Source organism: Nothobranchius furzeri, chromosome 5 (genome assembly GCF_043380555.1).
Source record: "Nothobranchius furzeri strain GRZ-AD chromosome 5, NfurGRZ-RIMD1, whole genome shotgun sequence".
In the NCBI taxonomy this organism is placed as follows: Eukaryota; Metazoa; Chordata; class Actinopteri; order Cyprinodontiformes; family Nothobranchiidae; genus Nothobranchius; species Nothobranchius furzeri.
The window spans coordinates 60,426,185-60,447,082 of record NC_091745.1 but is presented as its reverse complement, the minus strand read 5'-3'; the positions used below and the strand labels follow the sequence as shown (position 1 = coordinate 60,447,082).

Here is a 20,898-nt window from a genome sequence, read left to right as displayed (position 1 = left end):
GAAATGGGGAGTGACAGTTGGGAATAGTTTACAGCTGTTGGTGTGTTTCAGTTTAAATGAGATTTAAATACATCTGCAGGAAGCATCTGTACAACTAAAACAGTCATATCCACCCAGCGGCACGCGTGGGTCATATCTACCAGCTCTGAATAATTACAAACATTTACAGGTCACAGGTCGGCGTTTTAGGCAAATAAACATCAGAATCATCTTCATGTTTCACCAGGAGTCTGATTATAAGGTCCGACTTGGTCTCTTAAGGTGTTCCAACGACCATCTCAGTCAGAGGCACACAAGTTACAGCAGGAGCTTTGTTCAAGGCAAATAAACAGGAGCGTTGTTGCAACTTGGGAGTTGTAAACAATATTTAAATAAGACAAATCTGCAGTTACAACTTAAATAAAACAGCTTCTTTATCAGTGTTCGTTTAAAATGTCACAAACGGTCATTAAAATGTCATAAACACCAGTTAAGACTTGAGAGACGCCATTAAAAGGCCAAAGTGCAGGAACGTTCGAAAAACGTGTTCCTGCTGCCAAAAGTACCTCAGCTCCATGAGACTCGGGAGACAAATACTGAATAAGACGTGCTTTTGTTCTGCAGGAACGCTTTTGTCATAGTTTCCTGACTTGCTGAGTCATGTGACCCCATTTCCTCGTAGCTGATTGGGCGTGACATGATCAGATCAACGATTAGCCTGAGAAGATAAAAAGATTCTAGCTTAAATTTGTCAGTTCAAACAGGGACTATTTTAGCGTTCCTCATTGTTCCGTCATGCTAAAGGAACAAGTTCTACCCAGAAGCTCCAGAGGGAGCGGAGCTCGACTGGGGGGGGGGGGGGTAGTGTTAGCTGTGTTATAACTGTGTCAGTGTTAAGCACAAAGGACATGAGCTGAATTACATTTTACTACAGAACCATTCCGGTTTAATTCCCAGCTGATCGGTACCACCTTCCTCTCCTGGAACTAGTGGGGTTCCTGTGACCTCACAAGCTGAAGCTCCGGTAGTGCTGCTTGGAGAATTGCTGCTGGCGCTCTCGGATCGACGGCTCCATCAGTACATCTCTTTTAGTCATCACTCCTCTTTCTTTCTCCCCTTCATCCCCAGTTACACTCCCGACGTCGCTGAGGTCGCCCAGGTGCTCAACAGAGTCGTATTTCTCCAAATCGGAAGCGATGGTCTGCAGGCTGAAGACAGATAGGGAATCTGAGCCGGCTCGCTCCCTTTCCTTCTCGTTTTCTGTCTCTTTGTATCGCTCCAGCAGATCCACGGCTGCATCCAGTCGATCTTTCCCCATCGCGCCGCCCCCACAGGCTCCATCTTCCTCCTTTACTCTGGCGTCTGACTCGGCACCAACTGGGGGGCTCCGCCCACCACAGCCAGTGGGAGGTGCTCCCTCAGCCGGGTCCCGCCCCCTCTGAGCGTGGATCTGCTCGCTGATCTGCTCCAGGTTCCTCAGAGCAATGGAGTAGCGGGTTTTCACTTTGGACACGTTATGTTCCAGCTGCATCACTTTGGCTTTGTGCTCCTGGAAATACAGAAAACCATAATCACCACCACTATCACCATCATCTTCATAATCGTCACTTATAAAACATCTAATGGTGCAGTCACATCTGGGTCGGTTCAGTCTTGGTAGCGGGGCAAAAGACACGCAAATAACTCTGTGATGTCCTCCTTAAGTTTGTAAACAAAGGCAGACGTGGGCATCATGACTCCGACATGAAGCACGCAGCTTCACTCGCTCACTGAGCAGTGGTGCTGCCATAGGCTCCTCTCACAAGTCGTCTTCACGCAGCCATGGCTGGAGCAGCAGATTTGAGCTGCAGTCAGAGGAGATGTTTACCCCGCTACATCCGGACTGATGATGAATCGCGCATGCAGAAAGCAGCAGCTGACTGAGTCTACCCACCAATCAGAGGCTTCCTCTATAGTTAAGCATGAACTTCAGTCAGTCGTTGCTGTGTTGGGTTGGCTGAGCTCGAAGTTGACCGCATCCAAGAAAACCCATCGGTTTAGCACGGAAAATGCACAGATTACCCAGATGTGGACACAGTAACCTACCAGGGTCTACCAGACTGAGCCGACCCAGACGTGAATGCACCATAAAGCCCTTCCACACAAATAGCATCTTTTCTTCACTCCTGCTGTTTGTTTTACCTCCAGGATGTTGTTTAACTGGGCCTTCAACTCAAAGTAAGGTTTGGACTTCAAGATGACTCGTTTCAGGGATTTCTGCAGCATCTGGACTCGAGCCTCGGCCTCCTGACAGGCGTGCGTGACGCGCATGTGTTCCCTCTCACTCCGGATCCGCTCCTCTTCAGCTTCATTCACCTGCAGGACAAACAGGAGCAGCAGTTTCCATCAGAAGCACTAAAACATGTTAATCTGACAGTGATCCAGACATTGAGTGTGCATGCGCTCAATCATATAAAAAAGTCTGTTTGCCCCATTTCCCTTCCCCAAGCGCTGGTATCCAGCATGTTTTATTGTTTTCCCTGCTTCAGCACACCTTATTTTAATCAGCAGATAATTAACAGGCTTGTGTAGATCTTGATGAGCTGCTGGCCAGGTAAATCATATATGCTGGACTATGTAAAGAACTAAAACATGCTGGAGACCGGTCCTCGGGGAAGAGAGTTGGGGATCACTGGTTTACGCTAATAAACACCTCAGCTAATTTACCAGCTCACTGATTCTGTTTTGATTCACATTTCCTGTCTTTAATAATGCACGCAGCTCATCTAGTTTCACTAAGATTACAGATTACAGCAGAGCGACGCTCAAATATGGAGGAAATGACAAAAACCAGGAAGGACTTCCTGCGAGCTGCTGTCCACCTCATGTCCTCAGCCCCGTGTCACCTGGCTGGTTGTTTTATTTACCTTAGCGGTGGCGTGGTTCAGCATCTCCTGCCAGGTGGGATCCAGAGTGTTCTTGCCGTCGGCCATCAGGCCCTGCTCCGCTACGTAGACCATCTCCCTGGCAGCCGTATGCATAGAAACAGCTCGCTCATAGCTCAGCGCAGCCTTCTGGGTCTCCTGCTGAGCCTACAGGGAGCAGAAGATCCTTTTACAGAGGCAGACCGGGACAACAACCCCACTGATCAGAACAAGTCCAATGGGATGTGAGTCAAAATAGTGTTTCATCACAGGTTGGGTTTAAAGAAAAACATTCAGGTAAAGAGGAGACAGAGACCCAAGTCTGAGACTTGGCCCATAAAGACACAAGGTTTGAATTGGAGAAAAAAAAAGTGTCTCGTTTCCGGTAAAAAGAAGTAGAATCTGTCTTTAAATAATATAATAAAAATATTGTGTCATCTAGGACACAAGACAACCAGGTAAGAACTGGACTCATCAAGACACCAAGCAGTTTTATGTATAAAGACTCCAGACAGAACTGATTAACTCATTAATACCTCTTTAGCAAGGCGACGAGCTTCATAATAAGGTCTTGCTTTTTCTATGCAGCTGCCGAGCTGAGAGCTCTGAGCGTTCAGCTTCCTGGCAGACTCGGTCAGGATCTTCCTGTAGCACGATCTGGCGTCCTTCATGGTTAATGCATGAAAATGAAAAGATTAGATTTACCTCAACTGGAACAGCTGATCGCATTTCATGCAGGAGAACAGCTGGAAGTGAACAATCAATTCGCTGAGTGTCAAACTACCACCAGTGATATTGTTTCCATTTTAAGAGCCCCACCTTTTCCATACATCACACTGCGTGCCTTATAAGTAGAATATTAAACATTTAGAGCAAACAGCTGTCATGTCAACATAAAAACTACTACCTTTTTTAATATCCATCCATCCATTCATCCATTTTCATCCGCTTATCCGGAGTCGGGTCACGGGGGCAGTAGCCTAAGGCGAGAGGCCCAGACTTCCCTCTCCCCAGCCACTTGGGCCAGCTCCTCCGGGGGAATCCCAAGGCGTTCCCTGGCCAGGTGAGAGACATAGTCCCTCCACCGTGTCCAGGGTCTACCTTTAAGTCTCCTCCCGGTTGGACGTGCCAGGAAAATCTCACCAGGGAGGCGTCCAGGAGGCATCCTGACCAGCTGCCCGAGCCACCTCAACTGGCTCCTCTCGATGTGGAGGAGCAGCGGGTCTACTCCGAGCCCCTCCCGAATGACCGAGCTTCTCACCCTATTTCTAAGGGAGAGTCCAGCCACTCTTCGGAGAAAACTCATTTTGGCCGCTTGTATCCGTGATCTCGTTCTTTCGGTCACTACCCAAAGCTCATGACCATAGGTGAGGGTAGGAACGTAGATCGACTGGTAAATCGAGAGCTTCACCTTCTGACTCAGCTCTCTCTTCACCACAACAGACCGGTACAACGCCCACATCACTGCAGATGCAGCACCAATCCGCCTACCGATCTCACGCTCCAGTTTTCCCTCACTCGTGAACAAGACCCTGAGATACTTAAACTCCTCCACTTGGGGCAGGACCTCATCCCTGACCCGGAGAAGGTATTCTACCCTTTTCTGAATCTAGACCATGGTCTCAGATTTAGAGGAGCTTATCCTCATCCCAGCTGCTTCACACTCGGCTGCGAACCGCTCCAGCGAAAGCTGAAGATCACATTCTGATGAAGCCAACAGGACCACATCATCTGCAAAAAGCAGAGACCTGATCCTCAGGCCACCAAAATGGATGCCCTCCACACCTTGGCTGCATCTAGAAATCCTGCCCATAAAGGTTATGAACAGAATCGGTGACAAAGGGCAGCCATGGCGGAGTCCAACTCTCACTGGGAACGAGCCCGACTTACTGCCGGCAATGCGGACCGAGCTCTGACACGAGTCATACAGGGACCTAACAGCTCATATCAGAGGGCCTGGTACCCCATACTCCCACAGTACCCCTCACAGGGCCCACCGAGGGACATGGTCAAACGCCTTCTCCAAATCCACAAACACATGTAGACTGGTTGGGCAAATTCCCACGCACCCTCTAGGATCCCCCTAAGGGTATAGAGCTGGTCCAGTGTTCCACAGTCAGGACGAAAACCACATTGCTCCTCCTGAATCTGAGGTTCAACAATCCGATGGACCCTCCTCTCCAGAACCTCTGAACAGACCTTACCAGGAAGGCTCAGGAGTGTGATTCCCCTGTAGTTGGAACACACCCTGCGGTCCCCCTTTTTAAATAAGGGGACCACCACCCCGGTCTGCCAGTCCGGTAGGACTGCCCCCGATGTCCATGCGATATTGCAGAGCCGTGTCAGCCAACACAGCCCCACAACATCCAGAGTCTTAAGGAACTCCGGGTGGATCTCATCTACCCCTGGAGCCTTGCCACAGAGGAGCTTTTTAACCACCTCAGTGACCTCAGCACCAGAGATTTGAGAGGCCAACCCAAAGTCCCCAGACTCTGCTTCCTCACTGGAAGAAGTGTTGGTGGGATTGAGGAGGTCTTCAAAGTATTCTGCCCACCGATCCACAACGTCCTGAGTAGAGGTCAGCAGCACAACGTCCCCACTATAGATAGTGTTGGTAGTGCACTGCTTTCCCCCCGAGGCGCCGGATGGTGGACCAGACTCTCCTCGAAGCTGCACGGAAGTCTTGCTCCATGGTCTCACCAAACTCCTCCCTTGCCCGGGTTTTTGCCTCGGCGACCACCCGAGCCGCGTTCCGCTTGGACTGCTGGTACCCGTCAGCTGCCTCTGGAGTCCCACAGGTCAAAAAGACCTGATAGGACACTTTCCTCAGCTTGACAGCATCCCTAACGGCCGGTGTCCACCAGCGGGTTCGGGGGTTGACACCACGACAGGCACTGACGATCCTGCGACCACAGTTCCGGTCGGCCGCCTCGACAATGGAGGCACGGAACAGGGTCCATTCAGACTCAATGTCCCCCGCTCCCCCAGAACATTTTGGAAGTTCTGTCGGTGGTGGGATTTGAAGCTCCTTCTGACAGGAGACTCTGCCAGACGTTACCAGCAGACCCTCGTGATACGTTTGAGCCTGGTCTGACCGGCATCCTCCCCCACCATCTGAGCCAATTCACCACCAGGTAGTGGTCAGTTGACAGCTCCGCTCCTCTCTTCACCCGAGTGTCCAAGACCTGCGGCCGCAGGTCAGACGAAACAACAACAAAGTCGATCATCGAGCTGTGGCCTAATGTATCCTGGTGCCAAGAGCACATATGGACACCTTTATGGTGTTCATTATGGACAATCCATGACTGGCACAGAAGTCCAATAACAAAACACCACTCAAATTAAGATCGGGGGGGCTGTTCCTCCCAACCACACCTCTCCAGGTCTCACTGTCGTTGCCCATGTGAGCGTTAAAGTCCCCCAGCAGAACTAGGGAGTCACCGGAAGGAGCGCTTTCCAGCAACCCCTCCAAGGTCTCCAAAAAGGGTGGGTAGTCTGAACTGTAGTTTGGTGCATAAGCACAGACCACAGTCAGAACCCGCCCCCCCAACACGTAGGAGGAGGGAGGCTACCCTCTTATTCACTGGGGGAAACCCCAACGTACAGGTTTTTTAAAATATAGTTTATTAATAATAATGATGTATTTATATATTTGATCAGTGATCACTCACATCCAGTTCCAGTTCCAGTCTGTTGATTTCCGCACTGGCTTCATTAAGGTGCTCCAACTCTTCCTGTATGAAAAATAACAATATGGAAACGAACAGAACAAAAACATGTGTAATGACTACATATTTGAGGATAATATTGATCATAAACTGGAACGGACGGCCTGAGCAGGCGATAATCCAATCCGAACACCAGATTAACAAAGATTATTGCTAAATGTAATTAAGATAAAGTCCTTCTAAATATTAATCATCCATGTATCCTAATCTGAAAAAAGCCCGGCGGTAATGGCACCCAGTGAGTCACATCTACTGTTTTGATGGTGGTTAGATCATCGCTGACAGGTAACCATCAGCGGCCGGTAGTCTCACCTGGATCCGGGGATCCAGCTCCTCTTCATACGGACTGTGCAGCGGTTCTCCGACACTCCTTTGTTTCTCGTCCTCCCAGCAGATGTCTCTTAGCTCCGTCTCAGCCTTGGCTCCGTTAGGTTCTGCCGCTTTGATCTCGTCATCCTCCTCACCGGGAGTCACTTCCCTCCACTCCCCGACATCTGACTCCCCGGAACCGGCGGGGCTTTCTCGCAAGTCGCCTGGCTCCATTCCAGGGGCCGGGCGGCGTTGGCGGGGCTTTTAGGGTCGTTCACCCAGCGGACGCGGCTTGTTTGTTTTACAAACCCAGTCCACCGACCGGAACACGAACAGAGGTAAATCAGAGAAATGCACCAGAACAGAAGAGAAGTGGGTTTGAAACTGTAGCCATTTTACATCCCACAAAAACCCTTTTCAGCGTTAACCTAGCATAGCCTAGCTTACTAGCAGGCTAACACCGGAACGGTTGTGTTTCAGCAAACGGGTGAAAACGAACAGCTACCGTGAAGTAAAGAAAATAATGAGATTTATCGGTATGACCCCCCTTTAAGCCTCCTCCATCCTCCATCTCTAATCGGCACCCCAAACACTATAGCTAGGCTAGCTAGCGGGACTGCTCGGTATCATGTCATCATCACAAATGGAAAATAGACCCGACACCTGCAAGAGGAGCTAAGGAGTATGAGCCTGTGCGGCCACCGTAGACCACAAAACACTGGTTACAAAGTTTTTATAAACACTACGAGTCGAACGTTTTCATGTTTTTGACATTTTATTGGTTTTAAACTGTATTATTGGGTTTAAATCTGCACTGGTTAAAATTTTCACTTAAATGGAAATAAACCCTTAAACTAATCTTCAATTAGCTCCTGTGCATTTTTCTTTTTCTGCCGCATGTCTGCACTAATTATCCTCATCCCATAATGTGCAAAAGTCTTGAGCAATGGTTTAAAAGGTCTTTCAGACGTTAGCTTTGGACTTTGACATGACAATGTTCTTCTACATGAACTTCTAAGTTTGTTTGTTTGGACACTGAACTTTGACCTCTACAACATTAGCCTAAACCCTCTTTGCTGGATGAAATACTCGATCAGCTAAAGGATGATGATAACTTATCCCCCACCAGTCCTATTCCCTGTGCTAAACTGAGCCAAAACCCACAAAAAACAGGGACTATGAGTCACTTAATAAAATCAAGGAGAGATCAGGCTGCTTGGAAGGAAAATATGACATCACCAAAGTCTGTTGAATTTATATAAAATATAGGTTTTATGAACACTAAACAATGGAAAAGAGCAGAATTGAAACAAAACAACTAAAGATATGATTTTATTCCAAAACATTTCCCATACCCATTTGTTTTTAAACAAACCCAACAGGAGAATTTTACACAAAATTATCAAAAAAACTGTATGAAAGAAGAGCTGATTTCATAGAAAACAAGAATTAGAAAGGACAGAACCACTCCCAAACTAAAACTGAAGCACAGGTCGTGTTTCCTTCTCTTGAGTTTGGTCACAGATTATCAGATGCTTCAAATAATTTAAACAAAAAGGCAAACCAAGTTTCTGCACCAATAGCATCGGTGTGCATCTTTACTCTCCTATAAAAACAGATCTCTGGTGCGTTACAGCAGATGTGTGATCATATAAAAGGGTTCAGGCTGAGCTCTGAACTGTCAGACGTTTTGGACTCGTGAGGAAACCTGAGTAGTGTTGGCAGGAAGCACATTCTGGATCGTCAATGACAATCTTCGTCTTTGGTCTGGAAGGATTTACTCAAATGAGTTTTAAAAAAAAAACAAAGGCTACAGCACTTGGAAAGCTAATCTGGATCATCAGCTCCAGGTGGGATCATACTGGGTCCAGCCAGGAGGCGGGGCCAAGTAGATCCTACGCCCCCTTGAAAAGAAACTGACCACCCCTCTGTATCCAGTCCTCGGTACTCCAGACTTCAAGTCATCCATGATTCCCAGGTTTTTGGCAAGGACTTTGAAGCTGTCCTTACTGGAGTACTGAAGGCGGAAAGGACCGGATCCTGTCAGCTGACCCTGCTTCACATCTTCGTATGAAACTACAGGAGCACCATACACCTCCTTCTCAAAGTGCTCCCTGTACACCTGCTCCCCCAGGTAACTCAGATCCAGCTTGGTGAAAGGCACAAACTCGGTGTTGAGTTTGATGTAGCGCAGGTACTTATCGTAGAACTGACCCAGACTCACACCCTGCCGGCCGAACGTTAACGTCCGGGAGATCTCCGGCCGGATGCAGGCACGGTTACGGCGCTGCTCCGGATGACGCATCCAGTCATCCCAGAATGCAGAGGGCCACTTAGGCTCCAGCTCCTCCCATAATTCCCTGAGGATCATCCACCCCAGGCCTGGAAAGAAGTCTGTCCGGTACAGCAGTTCTGCCTTGCCAGGATCCACGAAGCCGTCCCTCCCGTTGTCGTTCCAGGCAGACACACACCACAGGTTGGGGTCAGACTTCAGGAGTGGCAGCAGCGATCGGAAATACTCAAAGAAGTCTGGTGCCACCTACAGCGAAGGACAGATATTTGTTTGTTTAGAAGCAGAAAGAAAACAGTATCATTTTCAGCAAAGCTCCGGTTACCTCCAGGTCATCCTCTACTATTACAACAGAGGAGTAGGAGATGTTCTGGAAAACTTGGCTGAGAGCCCAGTGGTAGTGTCTGGAGATTTTGTAGTAGCCCTGAAACTTCTTGTGCTCCGGTTGGACGGCGATGTCTGACAGATCCGGCTGCTTCAGGTGAGTGATCTTATCCCCGTAGGAGCGGATCACCTCTGCGGTCTCAGCGTGCCCGCAGTCCTGACTCACGACGATTGGGTGCAGCTCTGTGGACGGTCGGTGCTCCAGGAGTTTATCCAGGCAGCGTCGGATGGTGACCCTGTTACAGGCGATCACCAGGATGGGAATGACAGGCTGACTTGGGGCCTTGACCGTTGGTCCTCGTTTCTGCTCCCACAGCGGCCGATGCTTCAGGACCTGGATCAGGATTTCCCTCTGTTTCTCCAGCTCCATCTCAAAAGCGTCAGCTATGCGGATCACTTCTCCCACCAGATCATCGGTGGGCCTTTCCACCACACCTCTGCTACCCTCGCCCGATTGGCCCGATGGACCTCTGCCCAGCAGAAACAGCACCAGGAGGGCGTTCCAGGCGATGAACAGGATGGCACCACAGAATATCAGAGAGCCTTTTCTTCGGAACATGGCAGAAGGAAGGGTGAGAGACAGGCTGGGTGTGAAGAGAAAGGGCTGACCTGGTTTCAGTCTAAAGGAACGGGATACAGGAGGGCTGGTCTGGGTTCTGTTTCAAAGATCCATCCATCTGTTGACTTAGCTCCTAAACAGCTGTTTGAGTGAAAGTGGACTCATCCTGGAGAAAAGTTCTGATCCTCAGCTCTCAAACCCTTTCCTCCCACTGAAACATAAAACAACAACATGCAAATAAGAGCAGGAGAACATGAAAAACATGTGCTTCGGGTTCGACAGCCTGAGGTAGGACCCGTCCAGCTGTTCCCCACCGACGTTGCCGTCTCACCTCTGGCTGCTGAACCCACGTAAACCTCACTTTCACCCGAACCCCGCGTTTTGCTGTCGTTACAGAACAGTTTGGTGGGTTTTGCAGGAGTTGAGACGCTTTCTCACCCTGAAGATGAGCACACTTCCTCCTCCGGGACTCATTCCCTCGATGACAACCGGCAACAGTTGGACGACAGGCGGCCGGGAGTCCGAAACGAGCCGCTCCCCGGTTCGACTCAGCTGCGGGAGAAACTTGTCGCGTCCGAGTTGGTATAGTTTATTGGAGGAGTGGAGCTGAGGCGGGGGGGAGGACGAGGAGGGACACGACAGCTTCCTCGTCTCAGGCAAAACCGGAAGTCCCGCCCCCTAACTGTCACTAAGATGTTACGCAAGTTTTCAGTGTGGAGCTGATCAGAACCAGGTGGGTTCGGGTGTTCGGTTCCGACCCGGATAATGTTCTGCTGGTTGGGTGTCCAACGCGTGGCCCTCACGGGTTTTCTTTGGTCCTCAGCTGCATTTCGAAAAATGAATTAAATCCTTTTTACGTTTTTTATCTTCAGATTTGTTCCGAGTTCATTCGTGATCAAAACAGATAAAAAAAAACATTTTAGTTAGTTAAAGTTTAAATATTCATCAGGTTGTTTTACCTAACTGGGAGCTCAAACTCTACTAAAATTCAGACATATTGGCTAAAATGGGACTGATTTCAGCAAACATGACAGAAGAGTGACCGAGATGATGATAAGGACTTACGTTAACCAGAAACAGCTGCACACATACTGATAGGCAATGTAATATATATTTAAAAAAAACGTTTGCTGTTTATTAAAACATTGAATGTTTTTCCCTATAAAATAATTTTTGTATTGTTAGAATTTGAAAAACAAAATTCTGTGGCCCATGATGACTTACACCTTCATGATTTTGTCCCTCATCCGGAAAGAGTGGACATGGCTGTCAGTAAATGATTGTAAATAACTTCCTCCTGTTCAGGTTTCAGAGAGATAAACTATTTGTTAACTCAGTGAGATAAATGCAAATGAATGAATTCAAACAAAACTCTTGTTTATAGTTCATGTTTAACTTTTGATTAAGTGAGTTCCCTTTCAAGGAAACTCGTTAAAATACTGGAAAATGATTCAATCTTTGAATGTTGTCCATAAAAATATCTTGTTGTCATCCATAACTTATGAAAGATAAGAGATTTTATTTTTTCTTTATTCGATTAGTTTGATTAGTCAGCATATCCTCATGCATTTGTGAATTTTTTTTCCCACAAACAAAAATAAGCAAGTTGATTGTGAGCCACTTTGGATAAAATAGTCTGCAAAATAAAACGAAATTTTATGTTTTTACAAGTGTAACTTTTCTAAAATGGAAACATCCTGGAGTGTTTTTCAGTAAAACAGAAGACGATGCCATGTTGAAACACACTAAAATACAAATAAAAGCACACATTTCAAAATGAAAACTCATTAAACAGAGCTTCTACTAACAAAACAGTTTGTATGTATATAATATAAAATTATTATTGTTTTGTTTTTATTAGTTAAACACTTCTAATTGAGTTCTGACTGAGTTTTATCCCTCAGTTAAACCTGCTGATTCTGTTCCACATGATTCACAGAGAAAAAGGAAGAATGAAAATGATTTTGCAATGCAAATAACTCACGTGGGGGTGGAGGGAGACAGAATTTTGTTTCACATTCAACTCATCATAAACCTCAAATTTCAGTTTTCTGAATAAACCTTAAATAAAACTAGTTTAAAACCTCCTGAGTTGTTTTCAGTTTTCTGGTTTAATGTTTCTGGATCTTTCGGTCAGGCATTTCCATGGTTACAGGAGGAGAATTACAGCATCCATATGAATCAGTAGTTGTTAACTTTTTGGTGCACTTTACACAAGGAGGTGCTGTTCGTGAGAGTGATGCAGAGGAACCCTTTTCTCTGCCCACAGCACAAACAGAGCAGCTTGAGGTATGCTAAAGCACATTTGGACAATCCAGCTTCATTTTGGAATAAAGTGCTGTGGACTAATGAAACTAAAATGGAGTTATTTGGGCATAACAAGGGGTGCTAGGCAGGAAAAAGAACAGAGTGTAAGGTACAAGTGGTCAAATTTTCACCCACGAATTGTAGCATTCCAAGAAAAACACCTGCTACCTACAGTAAAACATGGTGGTGGTTCCATCCATCGACATATATATATATATATATATATATATATATATATATATATATATATATATATATATATACACACACACACACACACACACACACACACCAGTCTTAGATATCGGCCATCGACAACAAACTCCTTTAAACATTGGTGTCGGCATCGGCCTTTAAAAAAAACATATTGGTCGGCCTCTAAAATATTTAAATGAAAATTTTTATTGCAACAATCAATGATTTATACTGGAAAATCATGAAAACTGACTAAATATTTTTCACATCCCACTGTAGTTTTGTCTTAGCCTTCTGACCAAGATAATTTATTGTTCATCACCAAATCATCAACAAGAAGATTCTTCCGAGAAGATGAGTTTCCTCCTGTCCTCAGCAGGCCAATCCCTGGACCTTCAACAGAACATCAGTCTGATCCATGGTTTCCTTGGAGACAAGCTGCTTCTTTGCTACCCTTCAGGATATCCTTAAACAGTGGTCCTCACTTTACTGCAGAAAGTGATCCGATCCTTCTGCTGGATCAACTCAACAAGACGGGTCAGGAGCTGATGGACCTTGCTGGGTGCCTGGAAGCCTTCTGCTGCTTTCTAATTATTTGATAAAAGTTTGATTTACATGTAATGAAATCTTTAATATGGAGGCCAGGGTTCGTTTTTCTGGGTTATGTTTACTTTCATAACAAAGAGAGATTGATCTGATTTGTCTCCAGATTTTTGTGACGATTAATTTTGCATTATTCTGTAAATGTCTGGACACAGCTGTGGGGATCTGTGGTATGAAGCTTTCCTTAAAGTGAGTGTGTATTTTTCCTGGTGATAGGGAGTGATAGATACCTAAATCGTTGCAAGCAAGCAGTACTTTGTGTTGGAAGAAGACCTTACCAACGGATACCCATTAGGGCCAAAAAGCCCTGGGGAGTGCAAACCATAGCAAAATGACAAGCACATCAGACTCTCTTTCATCACTGGCAACAACTGAAGAGGTAAATGTGTAAAACAACATTTAAGAATGATGAACGTTTTGTAACCGTTTGTTACAAATCAGTAAATGCATTTTGTCCTCATGGGCTCCCGTAGAAGGAAACATGGCATCTAATATGGCGTAGCCCAGAGACTTCGACCCAATCCCAATACTCACACTTGCACCCTTGCACCCTTCAATTGTGCATTCCCGGCCAGGGGTGCGAGTGCGTAGGGTGCCCCGATTCTCAAGCGCAGAAGTTGACCACTTAATCTGCACTTCACCCAAGTTTGCAGCAATGCGGACCATGGATAAGCGTATAACCCACAAGTCGTTGCTGCAGGAGAAAAGGCTCAAGATCCTTTTCTGAAAATATGTATTTTCCAATTAAATTAGTTCATTTTAGGACGATTAGTTGATGCTCTGAATGTTTTGGACAAAGCAGCAATGAAGTTACATTTATTTCAAATAATTCCTTTATTGTTTGTTTGAAAGTTGTTAAGAAAAGTTTTTGAAAAAAGTATCACAGCGATCAGCATCCCGGCATGCGTTGCGATCGATGACGCAATGCTCTCTTGTGTCAATTCTGCATTTATTTGCACACTTCTGTACTACGTACTCAAACCATAGTGTGCACTTTCTCCAAGTGCACTTTGCAGAAGACCGCAGGGCGCAATGCAAGTATTAAGATTGGGCCTTATACCCACTCCCATGTATTTTAGACCTGATTTTTATGGTAATATGTTACAAAGCTGCCAATATTTTTCAACAACCGGGCATCATTTCATTCATTTTCAACAACATTTTGATATATATTTCGAAAAATTAATGGTAAAAACTACACATTGTCTCTTTAAGAGAAGTTTGACAACGATGAAACCAGATCGGATTCAAACCTGTTGAAGATCCGCCCAAGTAGAGGCATTGCAGAATTATTAGAGCCACGGAGAACAGAGGAAGTATTGTTTCCACCAGGACCTTTTTAGAAAGACACACCCTGAGCCTGATTACTTTCAGGTGTATTTAATAAAGGAAATAACACTAAAGTTGTGTTTAGTTAATGAATCAGTGGTTTTTGTTCAGAATTTACTACTAGTTGGTGATTTATAACATTTATGCTAATTGTGTCGTTGCTATTTTATTAGCATCTATTTGCAGTTTTTGCACAAACTGAATGAAAATCTGTTCAGATATTTTAAATGTAGGTTTATGTTAGTTGTTCATGAACCACAAGATTTAACACAATTTTTACATACCGTAAATCCTCTAATTTTAGCCTGTATTTAATTAACTGCCGGGTATCATATTTTGGTCGGAGTCGGCGGAGGTGAATAATGGCCGTTTTTTTATTGTGGCCTGGTGGAATGTGGTAACAAGCAAGTACGGGGGGGCGGTTGTGTCATATCCGTCTCACTTTTGATTTGCCAGTGATAGACCGCGAGGGTAACTTTAACCGTGCGGAGACGAAGAGGAGGCGAAAATTTGATATCAAGTTCAAAGAGAACGTGCTGATTATGCTGCAGAACACTCTGGGGAGCAGTAGGGGTTGTATGAACTAGTCACTAGTCAACTTCACTGCTCTATAGTGACTTGTTATGTCTGTCATCGACTAGTCGCTGTCACGTGATAATGACCGGCAAGATGCAGTCCACGGAAAAGACAGCAGCCTGCTGTCAGCAGGTGACAAGCTCCTGCGCGTCGGGAGGCAACACGCTGTGCCAGAGCGTCGGTACTGACACCCGCCGTAAAACGGACATTTAACCAAATTGTGACGTTTACCCTCTTGCAATTTAACCTTCCCCTCACCCCCACCCTAACCTTAACCAGCTTGCGCATGCAAAGCTCTGATTGTTGACGCGCTCCAGACATCTGTGTCCTGAGCACGGCCACAGTAACATTATCAAATCAGGTGTCGCCACCTCAAAAACTAATTTAACACGCGATCGTTCATGTCGGCTCATTTCATTTTATGTTTTCTGTCTTTTATGCTTTTATTTGTGCCTGACGCCTTTTGCTGCTGTGGATCGGGGCGCATCACCTATTTTGTCCTCGGTGACGCACCTAACTGATGTGGCCGGCAAGCACTCTGCTGTTTTTGCGGTCGGTAGATCTTTTAGAACTGCAGTTCAAAGGTAACTCATGAGGTGAATATATATGAACCCAGGTAGCAGTTTTTCTTTAGGATTGAGAGGAGATGCAGGAAGATAATAAACAGGCGTAGTCAAATAAAAACAAGTTAGTTTTTGTACCTGGTGGTTGCAACAAACAGACACCATTGAAGGTAATCAGAAGTGAGGAACAGAAAATGAAATAATTATTTTAATGTTTAGAGCAGCAGGAACTCCGAGAGGCTGCAGGCGCATCAGTGAGTTTGCGGCGCTGCGCAGGGGGAGGGGGGAGAGGGCTGAAGCAGAAACTACCGTTGTTCAAAGAAATGTGTTTAACTTTGAAAATGTGGGCGCAATTTTAATTGTCAAAAACTCCAGCGAACCATTAGTTCATTTTGCTCAAATAGAAATAGAGGCCTGCCTCTAATTCTGGTCCTCCTTCCAATAAAGGCCTGGAGCTTGATGAGCTTGAGTCAAATACAGGCCCGGTTAGAGGATTTACAGTATTATTGTAAATTGTAATTTAGTTTTTATTCACATTTTTGCCATAAAAATATGTTTGCATTCAGTCTTTTAATGTTTTGTTATAAATTTAATGTTATTTAAGTTGTATCTGAATGTTTATTTATATAAAAAGCTGGAGTTATTTTGTATTCTCCTCATTCCTTGTTTACATTTTGTTTCCAAACTGTTCTGATTTTAGGCATCAGATAAATGTTTCGGTCCAGAGTTCACCTTTTTCATTCGTCGGGTTTAGATATTTTAGCAAAAAGCTGGAAAGTTTTGAGAATAATCATTTTTCTTTTCCCACTCAGGTTTATTTTTATTTCTCTGGAGTTTCATCACAGCTGATTTCTGCTAAAATGAGCTTTTGTGCAAACTTGCAGAATCAGAATCTGCTGGTTCTGAGACAAACAGCCGCTGGTGGTTCTGCTGAAGTCCAGTTCCTATCTGAAAGTCAATAAGAGTTTGGCAGGTCGTGTTGGACCTATTTTTGGTATCGAGGCCTTGGACTCAGTCAGGTCTGTCTTGTGTCCCCTCTGGTCCAGATGTGTTCCGGGGTTGGACCTGAAACAGGACAGAACATGAGGTTCGGTGGTCTGGGCCAAGTAGTGTTCTGATTGATGCATCTCACCTGCTGGGTTCGGTTCGGGTGGCTCTGATGGAGCTGCAGGTTTCCGGATCTGGACCTACGGGACACCAGCAGCTTCAGAATCATGGCGAGTGGAGAAGGTTCCGGTAGAACCGGTATCGTGACGGACAGGTGGAGCACTCCTGTCCGTGTTTCCGACTTGATGACGCAGCCTGGCCAGTTCAGGACAGGAGGGGGGGCGGGTTGCGAAAGTTTCCGATTATGCATGTTATCCGTTTCCCGGCAAATTTCTTCCCCTCTGGTCTTCCACCGACACGCCACGTAGAGCCCCCTCCCCGCCACCGGGCGCTCTCCCCGGGAGAAAATCCTCCACTCGAACCCCCGGTTTGGTCCGCTGGGCTTGGCCGGAGCATCGCCCCGCACGCCGCCGGACAGCCCGAGGCTGTAGGCGGCGGCAGGCCGCTTAGCGGGTAGATTTCGGGTCCAAATCTCCTCTCGGCACCGGAGAACGGCGGATAGGGAGGAGGCGGAGGGGGTCGACGCCATGGAGGTCCAGCTAGTCCAGATTAGTCCTGTAAAGCTCGAGCGGGTCCGCTTGAGTCCGCGCGGTCACATAATGAGGCCTGAAGGTTAATTTGGGTTAGAGGAGAGGGCTGGGGGGGTTCCGACCGGACCGGACCGGCCTCACCGGTTCGGGGAGGTGTGTCCTCAAGGAAGTCACGAGACTTAAAATCCTCACTTCAGTTTTTAAAATAAAAAACACGTTATTAAAGACAAACGCCCTAAACAGAACAGTGTTAAATTCCTCACATAAATAAAATAATTTATGACAGAAATTGTTTTATGAAGCTTCAGCTTTTCATTTCACAGAGATCTTTTTGAAACAATCATTGTTTCTGATCCGTATGAAGAGACGTTCATGGAACAGATAAATATCCTTTTAAAGCTGCTTGTGTTCATGGACCAAAATATAAAACATCGCTGATTAGGATGATTAGCTTATTGACTCAGTCTGATGACAGCCGTGTGTGTGTGTGTGTGTGTGTGTGTGTGTGTGTGTGTGTGTGTGTTGATTACAAAATTGAACTCGAATGAATCTTTTTTTTAAGTTTTAATCATCTGTGATGATCCCAGTGGGAGGAGTTTGTTCAGCTGCTCTGGAGTATACAGGTGTGTGTTAACACAGGGAAGACAGACATTAGATGCAACCATTGTTGGGAAAAGGTCAAAGGTAATTTCCAAACTATAGCAAGTCCATCGTTCTGCAGAGAGAAAGGGTGGGAAACACATTAGACAGCTGACCGTCGCCTCTGGAGTAACTTCCTAGGCAGTTCACATCAAGGTCAAAAGTCAACACTCCAGCACCATCTTCAGATCTATAAAACTGGCTAAAGGTTCCTGCACCAATGGGAAAAGTCGTGTTTAACGTGGATGATGGATGGATAAATGACACATGCATGGGTGGATGTTAAATGTCCACACATTCAAGAAAGAGGTCATACAGAAGTAGTCAAAACAAACACAATCTTCAGTTGTGTGACCTTTTTGCTGCTGAGTAAGTGTGAAAACATCCTGTTTAAACAACAACAAACTCAGAGACCTGCGTCACCTGGATCAGACTCAGATGTTCTCCTTGACTCTTATGACATTCCCGCAGCCTGTTGTTGACAACAGTCCTTGAGCCGGCATCAGACATCCGAACGACATGTTGGCATATGGGTTTGAGGAGTGGGAAGCGCGCGGCTGAGGGGGAGTTTCTGCCAACAGGTGTGTTTTCACCACTTGAGGGCAGGAGGCTGAAGACGAGGCCTTTACATCTGAGAGACTGGAATCTTAGTTGGACAGGAAGACCTCACTTCCTGCTACACACTGGGAACAAATACCTTTCATTTAAAATAATTCAATTCTGAGATCTGTTTTAAAAAATGTTTTTAATTGATTAACTTCATATACTTAGAAATATTTACATCGTTTATAAATATTTACAGGGACTATAAACATAAATGATCCTCTGAAAGATCCAGATTACCTTTAAATCTGATTTTAGTGCCTTTTTAACAACTGGAGCATTTAGTTTGTCCAGATGTCTGTCTTCACATTAAACCCGGAGGTGGTCACGTTTCCTTCATGAGCAGCGGTTTCGTTCTCTGATGGAAACATGCTGCCGTTCTGGTTTCCCTCCATTTCATGGTTGCACGAGTGCGTCATCATCAGCAGTCCTTCCTTCACCTTTTCATACCAAAGAAAACTAATACAAAGACTTCCCAGAGCCTCTCTCCGACCTGTTCATGGCTCATCTCCGCCGTTGTCCAATCCGTAATGTGGAGGAAACGTGGTGTGGTTCTTGGGTGTTTGGTTGGGTATGGTTGGGATGATGACGAAGGCCAGGATTCCTACCAGCATGAGCGCCACGGTGATGGTGATGATGGACGCCACCACGGCGTAGTAGCACTGATCTGAGCGGAACAGGCGGCGCATACGGCCATGCATCCTGTTAGGGGGTCTTCCTACGTCCACCATGTTGGCCATGGTGATACCCTGCTCCACAACGCTCAGGTCACCCATGGCTGGGATGGGCGGAGCATCCGGATTCTTCTTGGAGAAGGAGACAGAGGTGGTCTTGCTTTTCTGAGTGGGGTGCTTCAGCATCAGCTTCCCCTTGCTGCGTTTGAAGCGGATGGAGAGCGCACGCTGCATCTCCGCTGGCAGCCTGCTGATGATGTCCTGGTTGTTGCCCAGGCGGGGCAGGTCCCGACCATGGGGCAGCTCCGTCACCTCGCGGCACATGGGACAGGTCAGGGACTTGATCTCCTGAGATGTCACATTGATGCGAGCCAGGCACTCCAGGCAGAAGGTGTGTCCACACGCCAGCAGCTTGGGGGTCTTGAAGACATTGTCATAAGAGCAGAAGCACACATTGCACTCTGTGTCCTCAACAACGTCCTCATCAGGTTGGTCCTGCTTCCGGTCTCCTTCCATCCTGTCCCGTCTCCGGGGCTCCTCGCTCCTGCCGCGCTGAGGCCTCTCCCAGTGGCGCCATTCACGTTCCCTTCTCCTCCCTCTGCTTGATCTCTCAGAGTCAGTACTCCTGGACCGCCGCGCTTTCTGTGGTTTGTCCTTCTTCATGAGGTCTTCCTTACGGTTCTGATCCTCCTTGCAGTTCTGATCGTTCTGGTAGGGTTTGGGTTTGACGTTCTGTGGCAGTCTGGGTTCTTGGTTCCCCTCGTCTCCATTTCCCTCCCCGTAGCTGCTCATGGTGCCAGATGATGGAGGTTCTGGCAGAAATCCGACTTGACTTTAAACAGCAGCTGTGGGAAATCAAGTGTTAATCCACCGAGCTGATAAATATGGAGTTAAGTGATGATTCTGACAAAAATGGGTGGTCCTGTTTGCTAAGTAGGCTTTCCTGCTTTCAAATCAGATAAGAGATAAAATAAAATAAAAATCTAAGTTCAAATCCTCCTAAATGCTAAATTGAGTTTTTCTTCATTTTAAATGACATTTTTTGTTTCTCTAAGACTTGTGTTAAGTTTAGTAAAGTTTCCTCTGAATGTGCCTCAAATATTAGTGACTGTTGTGTTAGCAGCAGTTTAATAGCAAACAGAAGTTAGAGTAACCCAGACCTGAGGAGGCAGATGAACATGAGCCCACGCTGGCAGAACCGACCTGACTCTTTAGGTAATCCTGTTGTGAACCAGCGCAGTAAAGCTTGTATCGCAGAGCTTCATAACTACTTGACCTGGAGCGGAGCTGTGAGCGCTTCCTTGCTGCTCCTATCGCTCCTCTGACACCTGGTTTCCTTTTGTATCAAAGAAGCTGCCTGCTGGCCACCTCCTGCCCTCCCTTTTCTCGTTAGACCGGTCCGACCAGCAGCACCGATCCATTCCTTCTGTCCCCTCCCATTTCTGTTAGCGACAAATGCAAATAATTGTAACATTTACTGAAATAACTCAGACGAGAATCTGATATCACAGTCAACGGGCAGACGTTTCTGTAAGAACGGAAAAAAGTTTGGAGAGCGATCCAATTTCAGATCAGGCGCTGGTAAAACATTTGTCTATGGATGTGACTGGGGTGTGTGTG

The 20,898-nt window shown here is 46.3% G+C and overlaps 4 protein-coding genes across 5 annotated transcripts; all 4 read right to left on the bottom strand.

Annotated features, from left to right (window-relative positions):
• Positions 1 to 229: 229 nt before the first annotated feature.
• On the bottom strand, positions 230 to 7,377 carry sh3bp5la (SH3-binding domain protein 5-like, a). The gene is made up of 6 exons (XM_015949685.3): positions 6,923 to 7,377; positions 6,554 to 6,616; positions 3,419 to 3,547; positions 2,886 to 3,050; positions 2,161 to 2,334; positions 230 to 1,528 (listed from the first exon to the last, which is right to left on the bottom strand). Exons 1-6 carry the CDS (start codon positions 7,151 to 7,153, stop codon positions 986 to 988), a joined length of 1,305 nt encoding a protein of 434 aa, XP_015805171.3. The 5' UTR covers positions 7,154 to 7,377; the 3' UTR covers positions 230 to 985.
• Positions 7,378 to 8,238: 861 nt separating this feature from the next.
• On the bottom strand, positions 8,239 to 10,352 carry mgat1a (alpha-1,3-mannosyl-glycoprotein 2-beta-N-acetylglucosaminyltransferase a). Its single transcript, XM_015949684.3, has 2 exons — positions 9,535 to 10,352; positions 8,239 to 9,458 (listed from the first exon to the last, which is right to left on the bottom strand). Exons 1-2 carry the CDS (start codon positions 10,150 to 10,152, stop codon positions 8,760 to 8,762), a joined length of 1,317 nt encoding a protein of 438 aa, XP_015805170.3. The 5' UTR covers positions 10,153 to 10,352; the 3' UTR covers positions 8,239 to 8,759.
• A 6,163-nt stretch (positions 10,353 to 16,515) lies between these two features.
• LOC107379082 (uncharacterized) lies at positions 16,516 to 17,507 on the bottom strand. The gene is made up of 2 exons (XM_015949682.3): positions 16,858 to 17,507; positions 16,516 to 16,790 (listed from the first exon to the last, which is right to left on the bottom strand). The coding sequence occupies exons 1-2, from the start codon at positions 17,359 to 17,361 to the stop codon at positions 16,737 to 16,739; spliced, it is 558 nt and encodes a 185-aa protein (XP_015805168.1). The 5' UTR covers positions 17,362 to 17,507; the 3' UTR covers positions 16,516 to 16,736.
• Positions 17,508 to 18,966: 1,459 nt separating this feature from the next.
• On the bottom strand, positions 18,967 to 20,589 carry rnf183 (ring finger protein 183). Of its 2 annotated transcripts, none has more exons than XM_015949681.3 (2): positions 20,482 to 20,589; positions 18,967 to 20,123 (listed from the first exon to the last, which is right to left on the bottom strand). In XM_015949681.3, the coding sequence occupies exon 2, from the start codon at positions 20,068 to 20,070 to the stop codon at positions 19,102 to 19,104; it is 969 nt and encodes a 322-aa protein (XP_015805167.3). In that variant the 5' UTR covers positions 20,071 to 20,123; positions 20,482 to 20,589; the 3' UTR covers positions 18,967 to 19,101. The 2 variants fall into 2 exon arrangements, with proteins under 2 accessions (XP_015805167.3, XP_015805166.3); XM_015949680.3 differs by having other exon boundaries at positions 20,439 to 20,581.
• Positions 20,590 to 20,898: the final 309 nt, after the last annotated feature.